This window comes from Ictalurus furcatus, chromosome 4 (genome assembly GCF_023375685.1).
Source record: "Ictalurus furcatus strain D&B chromosome 4, Billie_1.0, whole genome shotgun sequence".
NCBI classification, from domain to species: domain Eukaryota; kingdom Metazoa; phylum Chordata; class Actinopteri; order Siluriformes; family Ictaluridae; genus Ictalurus; species Ictalurus furcatus.
In genome coordinates, this window is record NC_071258.1 from 23,904,247 (window position 1) to 23,917,192 (window position 12,946).

Below are 12,946 nucleotides of genomic sequence, written 5' to 3' on the forward strand. Positions count from 1 at the left end.
TTGCTAATATTTAATAATCTTATTTTGTGTGTGTGTGTGCGTGTGCGTGTGTGTGTGTGTGTTTGAGAGAGAGAGAGAGAAAGAGAGAGAGAGAGAGAGAGAGAGAAAGAGAGAGAGAATGTAATATACCACCAGGCCCTCCTTCCTTCCTTGTAGTGTATAGTGCTGTGAAAATTTATTTGCTGATTTCTTCTGTGTTTGTGTATATCTCATACTAAATTGTTTCAGAAATTAAAACAAAATCTAGGATAAAACTAAGGCAACATGGGTAAACACAAAATGCAGTTTTTAAGTACTAATGTTATTTATTGAAGCAAAAAAGTTATTTCATAATGGGGTTCAGCTGGACAAGACGCAACCAGGCCAGATTACTGCAAACCCTGTTCAATCAAATCAACATTTAAACAGAACTTTTTTTAACAGCATGAAGTTGGTTATAAGGTCTTACCCAGTAACACACTGTGCCAAAGTTGAAAGAAATTCCAGAAATGATGAGGAAGAATACCAGTATGAAGATTTAAATATATCAGTCTGGGAAGGGTTACAAAGCTATTTCAAAGGATCTGGGACTCCAAAGTACCACAGTGAGAGCCATTATCTCCAAATAGAAAAACTTGGCACAGTAGTGAACCTTCCCAGAAGTGTCCAACCATCTAAAATTCCTCCAAGAGCACAGCAACTACTCATCCAGCAAGTCACAAAAGAGCCAAGGACAACATCAAAGGACCTACAGGTCTCTCTTGCATCAGTAAAGGTCACTGTTCATGACTCTACTATCAGAAAGACACTGGGCAAAAATGGCATCCATGGAAGAGTGTCGAGGCGAAAACCACTGCTAACCCAGAAGAACATTAAGGCTCAAATCTTTTGGGAGAATGTTCTGTGGATTGATGAGTCGAAAGTGTAACTGTTTGGAAGACAAGAGTCCTGTTACATCTGGCATAAACCAAACACAGCATTCAATAAAAAGAACATCATACCTACAGTCTAGCATGGTGGTGGAAGTGTGATGGTGTGGGGATGCTTTGCTGCTTCAGGGCCTGAACAACTTGCTATAATTGAGGGAAATGTGAATTCTGCTCTGTACCAGGAAATCCTAAAGGAGAATATCCGGTCTTCAGTCCTTAAGTTGAAACTCAAGCGCAACTGCAGCAGGACAATGAGCCAAAGCATAGGAGTAAGTCTTGGTCCTAGAAGTAAGTGAAAGACTGATCTCCAGTTATCAGAAGCATTTGGTTGCAGTTATTGCTGCTAAAGGTGGCACAACCAGATTTTAAGTTTAAGGGGGCAATTAGTTTTTCACATTGGTGATAGGTGTTGGACAACTTTTTTTGCTTCAATAAAAAATACACAAAAACTGTATTGGGTGTTTACTCATTTCGTTTGAAGATCTAACACTATTTAGTATGAGATATACACAAAAACAGAAGAACTACTTTTTCACAGAACTATGATAAAGTATGTTCAGTCTTGTTTCCACAAACCACCCTTTTCAGGAATATTTCAGTATTATTTTTTTTTTCTTTTAAAATGGTAAAGTTATTTTCACAATTACAAGTCTAAAATAAACCTTACCAGATATGATTAAACAGGTCTGTATTTTATTTTCCATTTGCCAGCTCCATATGCATCTGCACTGATAGGTGTTGCACACTTGAGCCCTGTTTCCAGTCTATTAATGTGATCTGTTTAACCCTCCTTAGACAACCTGGTGGTCCCAAGCCCCCTTACAAAACACCATATAGAAACCAAACTTACTGGGGACACCCAATCAGCATAACTCACTTTAGCCCAGAAACCCTGAGCTCAAGCATTCCACCAGCTTTAGCCTCCTAATAACAAGGATTACAAGCAGCCAAAAGATGGTGTGCCACAATAATCATTACACCTGTAGCTCGTTCCTCAGGCACAACAATCCCACTGCAGATCAATAAAACCATACCCCCAACTGCTACAGTCTCATTGTGCATCTCTCTGACCTCTTTAGTTTCCTATTTTCATATTTATTTATGAACTCTTTACCCTCACACTTGTTACTGACTGGTATAATCTGTTCCCCATTTCCTACAACTTTACTGTATATACGTGAACAGAGAAGTAAAGATGGAGATACAAGGACAGACCACGAGCCACACCCACACACACTTAATGATATCTAAAAAAAATAAATAAATAAAAACCCTGTCTAGTGTGATAGATTACATTTTTGGTCTTTACAATCCAGGTATTGTTGGGGTTTAATTGACTTGGTCAGAGTAATTGATTGTGTGTATAAATAGCAAACTAAAAAGAGAAATAACTTTATATCTTCTTCAGCTTTTGAACCGTTAAACACAACTGCAAATTCCTATAAATTACAAGACTATATTCCCTTCATAAAATTCATAAACATGAACAGCTTATACAAACTAAAAGACATTTCACGGCTAAAATAAAACATCAAAGTATATCCATGTGGATCAGCCCATGTAGCACATTCACATCCCTAATCCTGTGTATTCAACACATTCATTAAGATGTGTTTGCATGATTTTGTCAAGTCTTAATCACTGCAAATCACGTTATAATTTTATGTGTATGCTAATTATGCTAAACAGCACCCTGATACATTCATTTTCACTAAGGAGCGGATTTAATCAGGCTTTATTGCTTTAGTTTTCATGCAAATGATTAACAACTTATAAAGCATGCTTTTGTTTCTAACATTATAGTTTGTTATGATTGCCTTTACTTGTGCATTATTTGGGTATAAAATAATGAATTTGCCATTCTTTCATGTTCAGTTTGCCTTTCTTTTGAACTAATTAAAAACATTAAATCTAATATGATTGATGCCTTAAATAAATATACATAAATATAGATACATTTATGCAACTAATCAACTTGTCTAACATTTTAATATAAAGTAATTATAATAGAAAATTATGTGTGTGTATGTGTGTGTGTTTCCACAGTTGACTCTGTGTGTGTCCCATACTATGCCACGGAGTCCAACATCCAGTGAGGATGAAATGGCTCAGAGCTTTTCTGATTATTCTGATGAGTCTATCTCCGGGAGCTCTAAAGAAGACACTATCTATGAGACTATAAGAGTGCCGGCTGAGAGGCCGCTGAGCTTGATGGAGGACACTCAGAGCAACACAGTTGTCATCAGGGTGATTATTCCAGATCTGCAGCAGACGGTGAGTAGTGCATGCGCGCGTGTGTGTGTGTGTGTGTGTGTGTGTGTAGCTGGGAAGGATTGAATATTTGAGAACTGAAAATTTCTTATGTAGTTTCATTTGATTTCCATTAAGGAGTTTACATTTTCAGGTTGATGTTTATTTGGTTATAAAGGTATATAAAGGTTATAAAGTAAACAAGGACAACAGCCTTTTTGATATAATATACAAGACTAAATATACAATTTGCATTAAAAATGTTTTTATCTCAGCGTATACAGTATGTATCTCTGTGTTAATTGTCTTTGTGTACGTTATTTTGCTATCTTCTTAATATATATGTTTTTGATGGAACAAAATGAATCATTTGGCTCACTACAGAGTCTTTAATTTGTTTACATCTCATGATAAATTCACACCTTACACAATATTTCAACAGTCAAACATTGATAGTCACAATACATTTGATGGTTAAGACAGAATACAGAAAAATTAATTTCCCTCCTGTGTCACTCCGTGTCTGCAACTCCCAAATTGCAAAGTACAATTTCTTGAAATGACCTTCAGCCCCTCACATCATCTCCAGTCAAGCACCTAACCTGAAGTTATGAAGTTGACATTATGCAGTCATGTTCTAAGACAGTTCTGTAGAACTGATTTGCAACATGTTTCATCACCTTAACCATGGCAGTGAAGCAGGTGATCTTCCCATGTCTTTCAAACAAGGCCAACAGTCAGCAACCAATTATATCTTAGCGTTTTGCACATTGGCTACAGGAAGCAGATGAATCAAACTTGAACCCATCTCTGCCTTCAACCAGAGTTTGAGATGGAATATGATCACAGAGTTGGCTGGCTGTGACAGTGGGTTGTCAAAAGACCCCACATCAGTTTGGCCAGTTGCCTAGACAAGCTCCTCAACTCTGAGTCTTCTTTTTCTCCCTGCCAGCATCAACAGTGAGAATCCTCCAGCTCCAGAGCTCATGTAAATCACCCATATTCATGTAACCATCAAAAAATGTCAGAAGGGTTTGGAAAGAGGTCTCTGCTACTACTCTGGTGAATATCCAGTCACTCCCAGTACAGAGAAGGCTTGACATTCTTGTCAGTATGCACTGTACTATTTCTCCAAAATAAATCCATATTTCTATCATGGTCCATATGTCAGATACTGATTTTTGACAGTGATTCCCAAATGCTACAGTGAGTCCAAAAAGGTGTTTAACAACACCATATCCTACACTCTACCTCCTCACAGACCATTTGACTGTGCTATAAACCTGCTCTCAGGTACTATGACACCTGAATAGGTAGCAATATCTACCTGCTAACTTTAACTGAAAACAAGGCTGTGGAAGAGTACATTTCTGAAGCACTACAGCAAGGTTACATGAGACCTTCCATCTCTCCTGCAACTGTGGCATTTTTCTTCATACAAAAGAGGGGAGGGGATCTTCATGCCTGCATATATTACCATCATCTGAACCAAATCACGGTTAAATGTAGATACCCACCACACCTGCTGCCCTTGGCCAAACAGCTGAAACAGCACTTAGACCAAGCTGGAGTGGTAGAAAACTCTACTCTGCCCTACTATATTTTCCCATTCAAAGTAATAATAATAATAATAATAATAATAATAATGTAAATTTTTATATTTCTGCATAAATATGACCTAAAACATCATTACATTTCTAAAAGTAGACCAAGAGAACCAATTAAACAAATGAGACAAAAATATTATGCTTGATCATTTATTTATTGAGGGAAATGATCCAATATTACATATCTGTGAGTGGCAAAAGTATGTGAACCTTTGCTTTCAGTATCTGGTGTGACCTCATTGTGCAGCAATAACTACAGCTAATCATTTCCAGTAACTGTTGATCAGTCCTGCACATCGGCTTGGAGGAATTTTAGCCCATTCCTCAGTACAGAACAGCTTCAACTCTGGGATGTTGGTGGGTTTTTTGCCTTGCTGCAACATGGCCCTTGCATGAGTAGAACATCACATGTATTGCAAGCAGCGAGGCTCATGGATGTGAGTCGCTGCCCAATCTGAGTACTGAATGTGTGAACATGTCCACCATCTTGGACAGCTAGATATGGCAACAGCACTTGGACAAACCTGCAGAACTGCAGTAAAAGTGTGTTATAATTATTATTATATTTGATAATGATTATTTTGGACAGCGTTGCATGGTTGCCTGTCATAGCATAGCATTTGTAAAAAATTCAGGTCAATTCAATGGGGCTTTATTGGCATGAAAGTTTCAAGAACAATTTCCAAAGCATCAAAAAATTTGTCCAAATATTTGGACAGTATACAATAACAGCAATATGAACATTATGCTATGACAGGTAACTTTTGAATTAAATTGACAATTCCTATGTCAAGTTCCTGCACATGACTTGCACGTCCAAAATAACTCCTAGCCAGATGTTCAAACATTGAACTGCATATCTACGTCAAAGAAGGGCTGTAGTCAGATGTCCAGATACTGAACCTGATTTGCACATTGTGCAGACATACAGATATGGTTCTGGACTGACCGACACAATATAGACATGATCTACACATCTGGCAGACATCTCATGTTTGCTGGGACAATGTGAACACTGGCTGTCACAGCCAGAAATGTGACTTGTAAAGCACGTAGGCATGGCCAAACCCCAAATAACTGATTTCCAGCTCAAAATAGTATTAATGGACAGGGCAGAGCTTGCCACCATGATCCTTGCGCTACACCATGATGATCTTTTTGTCATGACTTTTGTGTCATGAGGCAACTGATAGTTCCAAACACTGAATAGTTCCAGCACTGAACCCCATTCATTTCAACGTTTCCCAAACACAATTGCTGGAAAGATGGCGAAATTATCACATTTTTTGACATTTTAACGCATTAGCTGACCTCTCATAAATCTAGTCAGTAGTGGTATTTTATGTAGCCTGCTTTAGTTCATTTTTATTGTTATACAATAGCTAGTTACATTTTAATTGCAGTTAGCTAGCCTGAGCAACACTTCACTAGCTACCATAACCAGATGTCAGTTGGCCTACATTTACCTCAAATTAATTGCAGTTATTACCATTTGTTAACATACAAAGTATATAGTCTGTGATTAGATTTTTTTATTATTATTATTATTAAATACAGGCAGAAAATACAACATAACCACACACAAGTCTACACACATCAGACTGGTCTGTTATTATAAGCAGGTATTCTGCTGTTTATGAAGGATTTCATTACTGGGGCTCATTCATACTTTCCTTTTTTTCTTATTTATTTTTTATTTTTTGCATCCAAATGCTGCACAGCCAACCATTGTAAGACCTTGATCTGTAAAAGTTTTATTATTTATTTATTTATTTATTTATTTATTTATTTAAATAAAATTAACATTACATTTATTGGTTTTTTGCACTGAAAGAACACACCCCTACCTCACATCACCCTCAACATTGAACATTCAAGGAAAAAAAATAATAAATAATAAATAATAATATATAATAATAAGAGGTACAGTATTTTTTACAGGTGCTGTCATTTTATTGGTCAAGTTCGCTCAATAATTTCAGCCTAATCACTTTTCCAGGAAAAAACAAAGAGGAGTGATCTGTAAATGCACTTTGACTTGTATTTAAACAAAAAATGTACAAAGACAAGGTATTTGATGTTTTACTTAATCAACTGTATAGTTTTTTTTAAGTTAAACGTTTATTCTGAAATTGATGCATGCAACACATTCCAAAAAAGTTGGGACAGGACAATTTAGGACTAATAGAGATGTGACAAGTTGACATAAGAAGGTGATGTGAAACAGGGGAGGCAATCGTCTAATCATAGTATATAAGGAATATAAGTACTAGGCCTCCAAAAAAGGTCTATTCCCTCAAAAGCAGCAAATAATCCAACACTTCCCCAAAGACAAATCGGTAGGATTTGGGGCATTTCCCCTTCTACAGTACACCATATAATTAAAAGATTCAAGGAATCTGGTCAAATCTCAGTGCCTAAAGTGCAAAGCCGAAAACCACTTCTGAATGCGTGTGATCTCCGATCCCTCAGACGTCACTGTCTTAAAAACCGTCATGAGTCTGTAATGGATATCCTGACATGGGCTCGGGAATACTTTGGTAAACCTTTTTCAGTTAACACCATTCACCGCTGCATCCACAGATGCAAGTTAAGGCTTTACTATGCAAAGCAGAAGCCATACATCAACACTGTCCAGAAGCCCACCAACTTCTCTGGGCTCGGTCTCATCTGAGATGAACAGTAGCAAATCGTGTTTTGTGATCCGATGAGTCAACATTTCAAATAGTTTTTGGACAAAACAGCCGTTGTGTTCTCCGAGCCAAAGAGAAAAAGGATCATCCAAGCTGTTATCAGCGTCAGGTCCAAAAGCCAGCATCTGTCATGATATGGGGGTGTGTTTAATGCAGAAATATATGCACACGTTTTGAAGCAAAATATGCTGTCATCCAGACGTCGTCTTTAAAAGGGACATCCTTGCATTTTCCAGCAGGACAACACCAAACCACATTCTGTCTGGATTACAAGCACATGGTTGCGTAAGCAGAGAGTGTGGGTGCTAGCATGGTCTGCCTGCAGTCCTGACCTGTGTCCAATTGAGAATGCGTGGCACATTACGAAGCACAAAATAAGGCAACTAAGGCCCTGTACAGTTGTGCAGCTGAAGAAATGTATAATGGACGAATGGAGGAAAATTCCGCTTGCTAAACTTAACTAACTGGTGTCTACAGTACCCAAATGCTTTATAAGTGTTATTAAAAGAAAAGGTGATGTTACACAGTGGTAAACAGTCAACTATCCCAACTTTTTTGGAATGTTTTGCAGTCATCAGATTTGAAATCTGTGTATATTTTCAAAAATATATTAAATTCACAAAGTAAAACGTGTGGGTTACGCATGTAACCCTGTTCCCTGAGAAGGTAACGAGACGTTGCGTTTAGCATAACAGTATGGGAGTGCCCTTGCCTTGTGACCGGTATCTGAAGCTTGTGTAAAATTATGCCCCTATTTATAGGCCTGCCATGATCCAGTGACGTGGCAATTAAGCACGTCGCATGATATATATATGGCACCTGTGAACCACGCCGCCAGCCTCTATTATCTGAAGCGAAGTCGCAATTCACAGGCCTGCCCTGGTATGATAAAGCTATGCAACGTCTCGTTCCCTTCTCAGGGAACAGGGTTACATGCGCAACCCTGATGTTCCCTTTCAAAGAAAACTTCGACATTGCGTTTAGCATAACAGTATGTGAACGAGAATATACCCACTCCGTCATACCGAAGGTACGGCCTGTTCAAAAAGACCCAAGCCCGAGGGTCACTGCAAGACACTCGAGCCCGGGGTGGAATGAATATCCAGGCTGTAATAACGAATGAATGTGTGTGGCGTAGACCATCCTGCAGCAGCACACACATCCTGTAAGGATACCCCTTTGGACAAAGCCTTCGAGGAAGCGACCGCCCTACTGGAATGAGCCCTTATGCCCAGAGGCGTGGCGAGACCGTGCGCCTCGTAAGCCATAGAGATTGCTTCCACTATCCAATTAGAGATACGCTGCTTTGACACAGCATCACCTCTACTGTCGCCGCCAAGCAGACCAGCAGCTGCTCCGACTTACACCACTTGCCGAAGCAGTGGACGTAAGTACAGAGAGCCCTTACTGGACACAGCAGATGCACGTGCCATGTAAACCCTGATTGTAGAAGGAGCCAACCCTGCTGAGAAACGTTCTTGTAAGAACTCCAGGACTGTAGCTATTGCGCAGTTCACTGGGTCTAGCTGACATTCCTCACACCACAAGACAAAAAGCTGCCACTTGAGCGCATACAATTTCCTTGTGGATGGTGCTCTAGCGTTTAACATGGTGTCTACAAATTCAGTTGTGAGACCAGAATCTATGAGCTGGTGCCCCTCAGGGGCCAGACCCACAGTTTCCATAGTTCTGGCCGAGGGTGATAAATCAGCCCTCCAGCTTGAGACAGTAGATCCCTGCGGATGGGAATCTCCCACAGAGTACCGTCGAGCAGGGAGATTATCTCAGAGAACCATATTTGAGCCGGCCAATAAGGTGCTACTAGCAGCAGACGTAGACAGTCTTGGCGAACTCTCGCTAGAACTTGTGGGAGCAGAGCGATTGGTGGAAAAGCATATAGACGTGACCTCGGCCATGTGTGCATCATGGCGTCCAGCCCCAATTGTGCAGGAGGAGTGAGGGTGAACCACAGTGGGCAGTGTGTTGTCTCCTCAGAGGTGAACACATCCACTTCCACTTGTCCGAACCTCCGCTATATGGACTCCACCACTTGTGGATGGAGCCTCCAACCCCTGGCCTCAGCCCCTGCCTTGACAGGATGCCTGCCCCTACATTCTGGCTGCCCGGCATGTACATTGCACTCACTGACAAGAACTTTCCCTCTGCCCAGAGAAGGATTAGTTGTGCCTGCCTGAACAGGGGGCATAAACGTAACCCTCCCTGGTGATTGATATATGAGACCACCGCTGTGTTGGCTGACACAACTAGCACATGGTGACCTCTCAACTGAGGAAGAAAGAATTTCAGTGCTAGGAACATGGCCCGCATCTCTAGGCGATTTATATGTCACTCCAGATGAGGGCCACTCCAAAGACCATGAGCTGGACAGCCATCTAAGACTGCAACCCAGCCCGTGTGGGACGCATCTGTCATTACAGTCTTGCGATAAGGAGACGCCCCTAGAGTGTGACCCGAGGCTAGAAACTGGGGACACCTCCAAATATTCAGAGCACGTAGGCATCGCCGTGTGACACTGATTACTCTCAGAGGTTTCATCCTCAGATGAAACCCCCGAATTTTCAGCCACCACTGAAACGGTCTCATGTGCAATAGGCCTAATGGTATGACGTTGGCTGCTGCTGCCATAAGACCCAACAGTCTCTTGTAGAGACTGGAGGGGATGCCCAGACCTAGCTTTATCTTGCTCAAAGTTGATAGGATCGATCCTACGTGTGTTGGAGATAGAAAAGCCCTCATCGTAGTAGAATCCCATATAACCCCTAGAAAAGTTGTCCTCTGCACTGGAGAAAGCATACTTTTCTTGAGGTTCAACCTGAGCCCCAAGCTCCTCATGTGGGCGAGAACAACATCTCGATGAACCGCCAGTTCCCTGGATCATGCTAGAATTAACCACTCGTCCAGGTAGTTTAGTACACGGATGCCCCGGAGTCACAAGGGAGCCAGAGCAGCATCCATGCACTTTGTGAAGGTGCGAGGGGATAAAGCTAGCCCGAAGGGAACGCAAACCTCAGGAACTTCCTGTGACTGGGCGATATTCCTATGTGGAAATATGTATCTTTCAGATCTATCGTCACAAACCAGTCCTTGAACTGAATATGTGACACGATAAGTTTGAGCGTCAGCATCTTGAACCTGTATGTCCGAAGTGTACGGTTCAGATGACGCAGATCTAAATAACAATCGTGTGGTCTACACCAACTTCTATAAACAAAATAATAACCTGAGATGACAACAAAAACAAACAAACAACAGAATTCCATATGTAGTAATTTTTCCCCAAAAGTAAACCAATATTCAGAAACCAGGTGGGAAAATAGTATACCCTATAATTCAGCCACATGTTGAACCACCTTTTAGAACAATAAATTGAAGTAAACTTTTTCTGTAGGAGTTTAACAGTCTCTCAAATCAGTTTGGAGAAATTTTGTCCCACTCTCCTCTACAACATTGTTTTAGTTCATTGATGTTTGAGTTCATTAGTTTCTGCACAGCTCTCTTAAGATCCCACTACAGCATCTCAATGGGGTTGAGGTCTGGATTTTGACTTGGCCATTCCAACACCTTGATGTTTTCTTCTTTAGTCATTTAGATGTCAATTTGCTGGTGTGTTTGGGATCATTTTAGTGTCGCGTTATTTAATTTCATTTCAGCTTAAGCTGCTGGATAGAAGGCCTCACATTTGTCTCAAGAATATCCTGGTATAAAGAGGAGTTCATCCTTGTCTTAAAGACTGCAAGTTTCCCAGGTCCCGTGCCTGCAAAACAATTCCAAATCATCCCCCCTTCACCACCCTGCTTGACAGTTGGTATCAGGCATTTGTGGTGACACGCTGTGTTTGGTTTTTGCCAAACATGGTGCTGTATATGATGAACAAACATTTCCACCTTGGTCTCATAAGTCCAAAGAATAGTTTTACAGAACTTTTGTTGTGCTGACATATTCTTTTTGTAGAGAAGGGCTTTTCCTAGCCACCATTCCATGAAAGCCATACTTGTTCAGTCTTTTTTGATTGTGCTGTCATTAAAATATACATTTGTTGTGCTTACAGAGATCTCTTATTATTAATATTTCTTTATATCTCTGACCATTAAATGGTCTGACTTTGGACTGAATTTGCTGGGACTTCCTATTCCTGAGACTATTGACAACTGTCTTGAAGGATCTTCATTTGTAAATAATCCTTCACACTGTAGAATAATTAATTAAAAAATTTTTGGAGATGGCCTTATAACCCTTCCCTGGTTGATGAGTAGCAACAGTTGCTTCTCTGAGGTCATGACTGATGTCCTTTCTTTTTGGAATGATGTAGATACACACCTGAGTGCTCCAGAACACCAAACTGCCAAAAGTTCTGTTTTTATAGAGGCAGTCACACTTCTTGATGATTAAATAATCTTGAGCATTTAATTTGTTATACCTAGCTGCTAATTACTCTCTTAACGGTTGTGGAAGTAGGAAGGGTATACTTATTTCTTCCCACCTGGTTTCAGAATGCTGGTTTCCTTTTTTGTGAAAAAACAAACAAACTACATATTGAGGTTATTTGTTTGTTTATAGAATTTGGCAAGGATCATGCAATTGTTATTTATAACAAATAATAATAAAAAAAAAAACAGAATTGAAGTTCTGTTCTTCTTAAATTATCAACTATACATTTTCCTAAACAGCCAGAAGCAATCAAATCTCTATTGAATGAGAATGAGTTGAATGTTTCAGTAAAACCAGATAACAGTTACCAGCTTAATTAAGACATTTGATACTTATAAGATAGAAGTAAAGTGATTATGAAGTAACTCTGAACTCCTCTATGTGCAGCAGGGAAAGTCCTTTTTTTTATTATTGACTACAGTCTCGTTTCTCAGTTGAAGCTCATTTAGGTAATAGTACAAGGAGAGCCTTAATTTATTTCAAAAACATTGCTAAGCTAAGAAATATAATCATACATTATGCAATTTTTTTTTTTGCCTTTTTTTTTTTGTATTGATTATAAAATACTGGGTGGCACAGTGGGTAGCATTGCTGTCTCACAGTCCCATGGTACCTGATTTGATCCTTGGATTACTGTTTGTATGGAGTTTTTCATGGTTTTTCTTCCAGGCTCTGAGTTTAGTAGCTTCTGAAATGATAATGACAGGAAATTGAAATGACAGTTTTATCTTCCCAAACAGAAATGTATGAGGTTTGATGTGGACTTGACGGTCTGGGCGGTGAAGCAGCAGATCCTTTGTACTTTGAGTCAAAGCTTAAAGGACGTGCTGAATTATGGCCTCTTCCAGCCAGCAAATAATGGCCGAGATGGAAAGTTCTTGGATGAAGAACGTCTGCTCAGTGAATATCCACAACCAACTAGTAAAAGCATCCCAACTCTGGAGGTAAAAAGGGAAAAGCTCAGTCTCTGTTTATAATGGTACAATATACACTACTGTATGCAAACTTGGACACTTTTGTTTTTTAGTTAATATACTTC

At 39.8% G+C, this 12,946-nt stretch overlaps 1 protein-coding gene across 1 annotated transcript in view; it reads left to right on the plus strand.

Moving 5' to 3' along the window:
- Positions 1–12,946, plus strand: part of LOC128606240 (SH3 and multiple ankyrin repeat domains protein 2-like) — a 165,904-nt gene that overhangs the window by 46,393 nt on the left and 106,565 nt on the right. Inside the window, exons 2-3 of the mRNA XM_053622277.1 lie at positions 2,955–3,182; positions 12,648–12,851. Coding sequence (XP_053478252.1) covers positions 2,979–3,182; positions 12,648–12,851 — 408 coding nt within the window. The 5' untranslated portion in view covers positions 2,955–2,978. The remainder of the gene's footprint in view (positions 1–2,954; positions 3,183–12,647; positions 12,852–12,946) is intronic.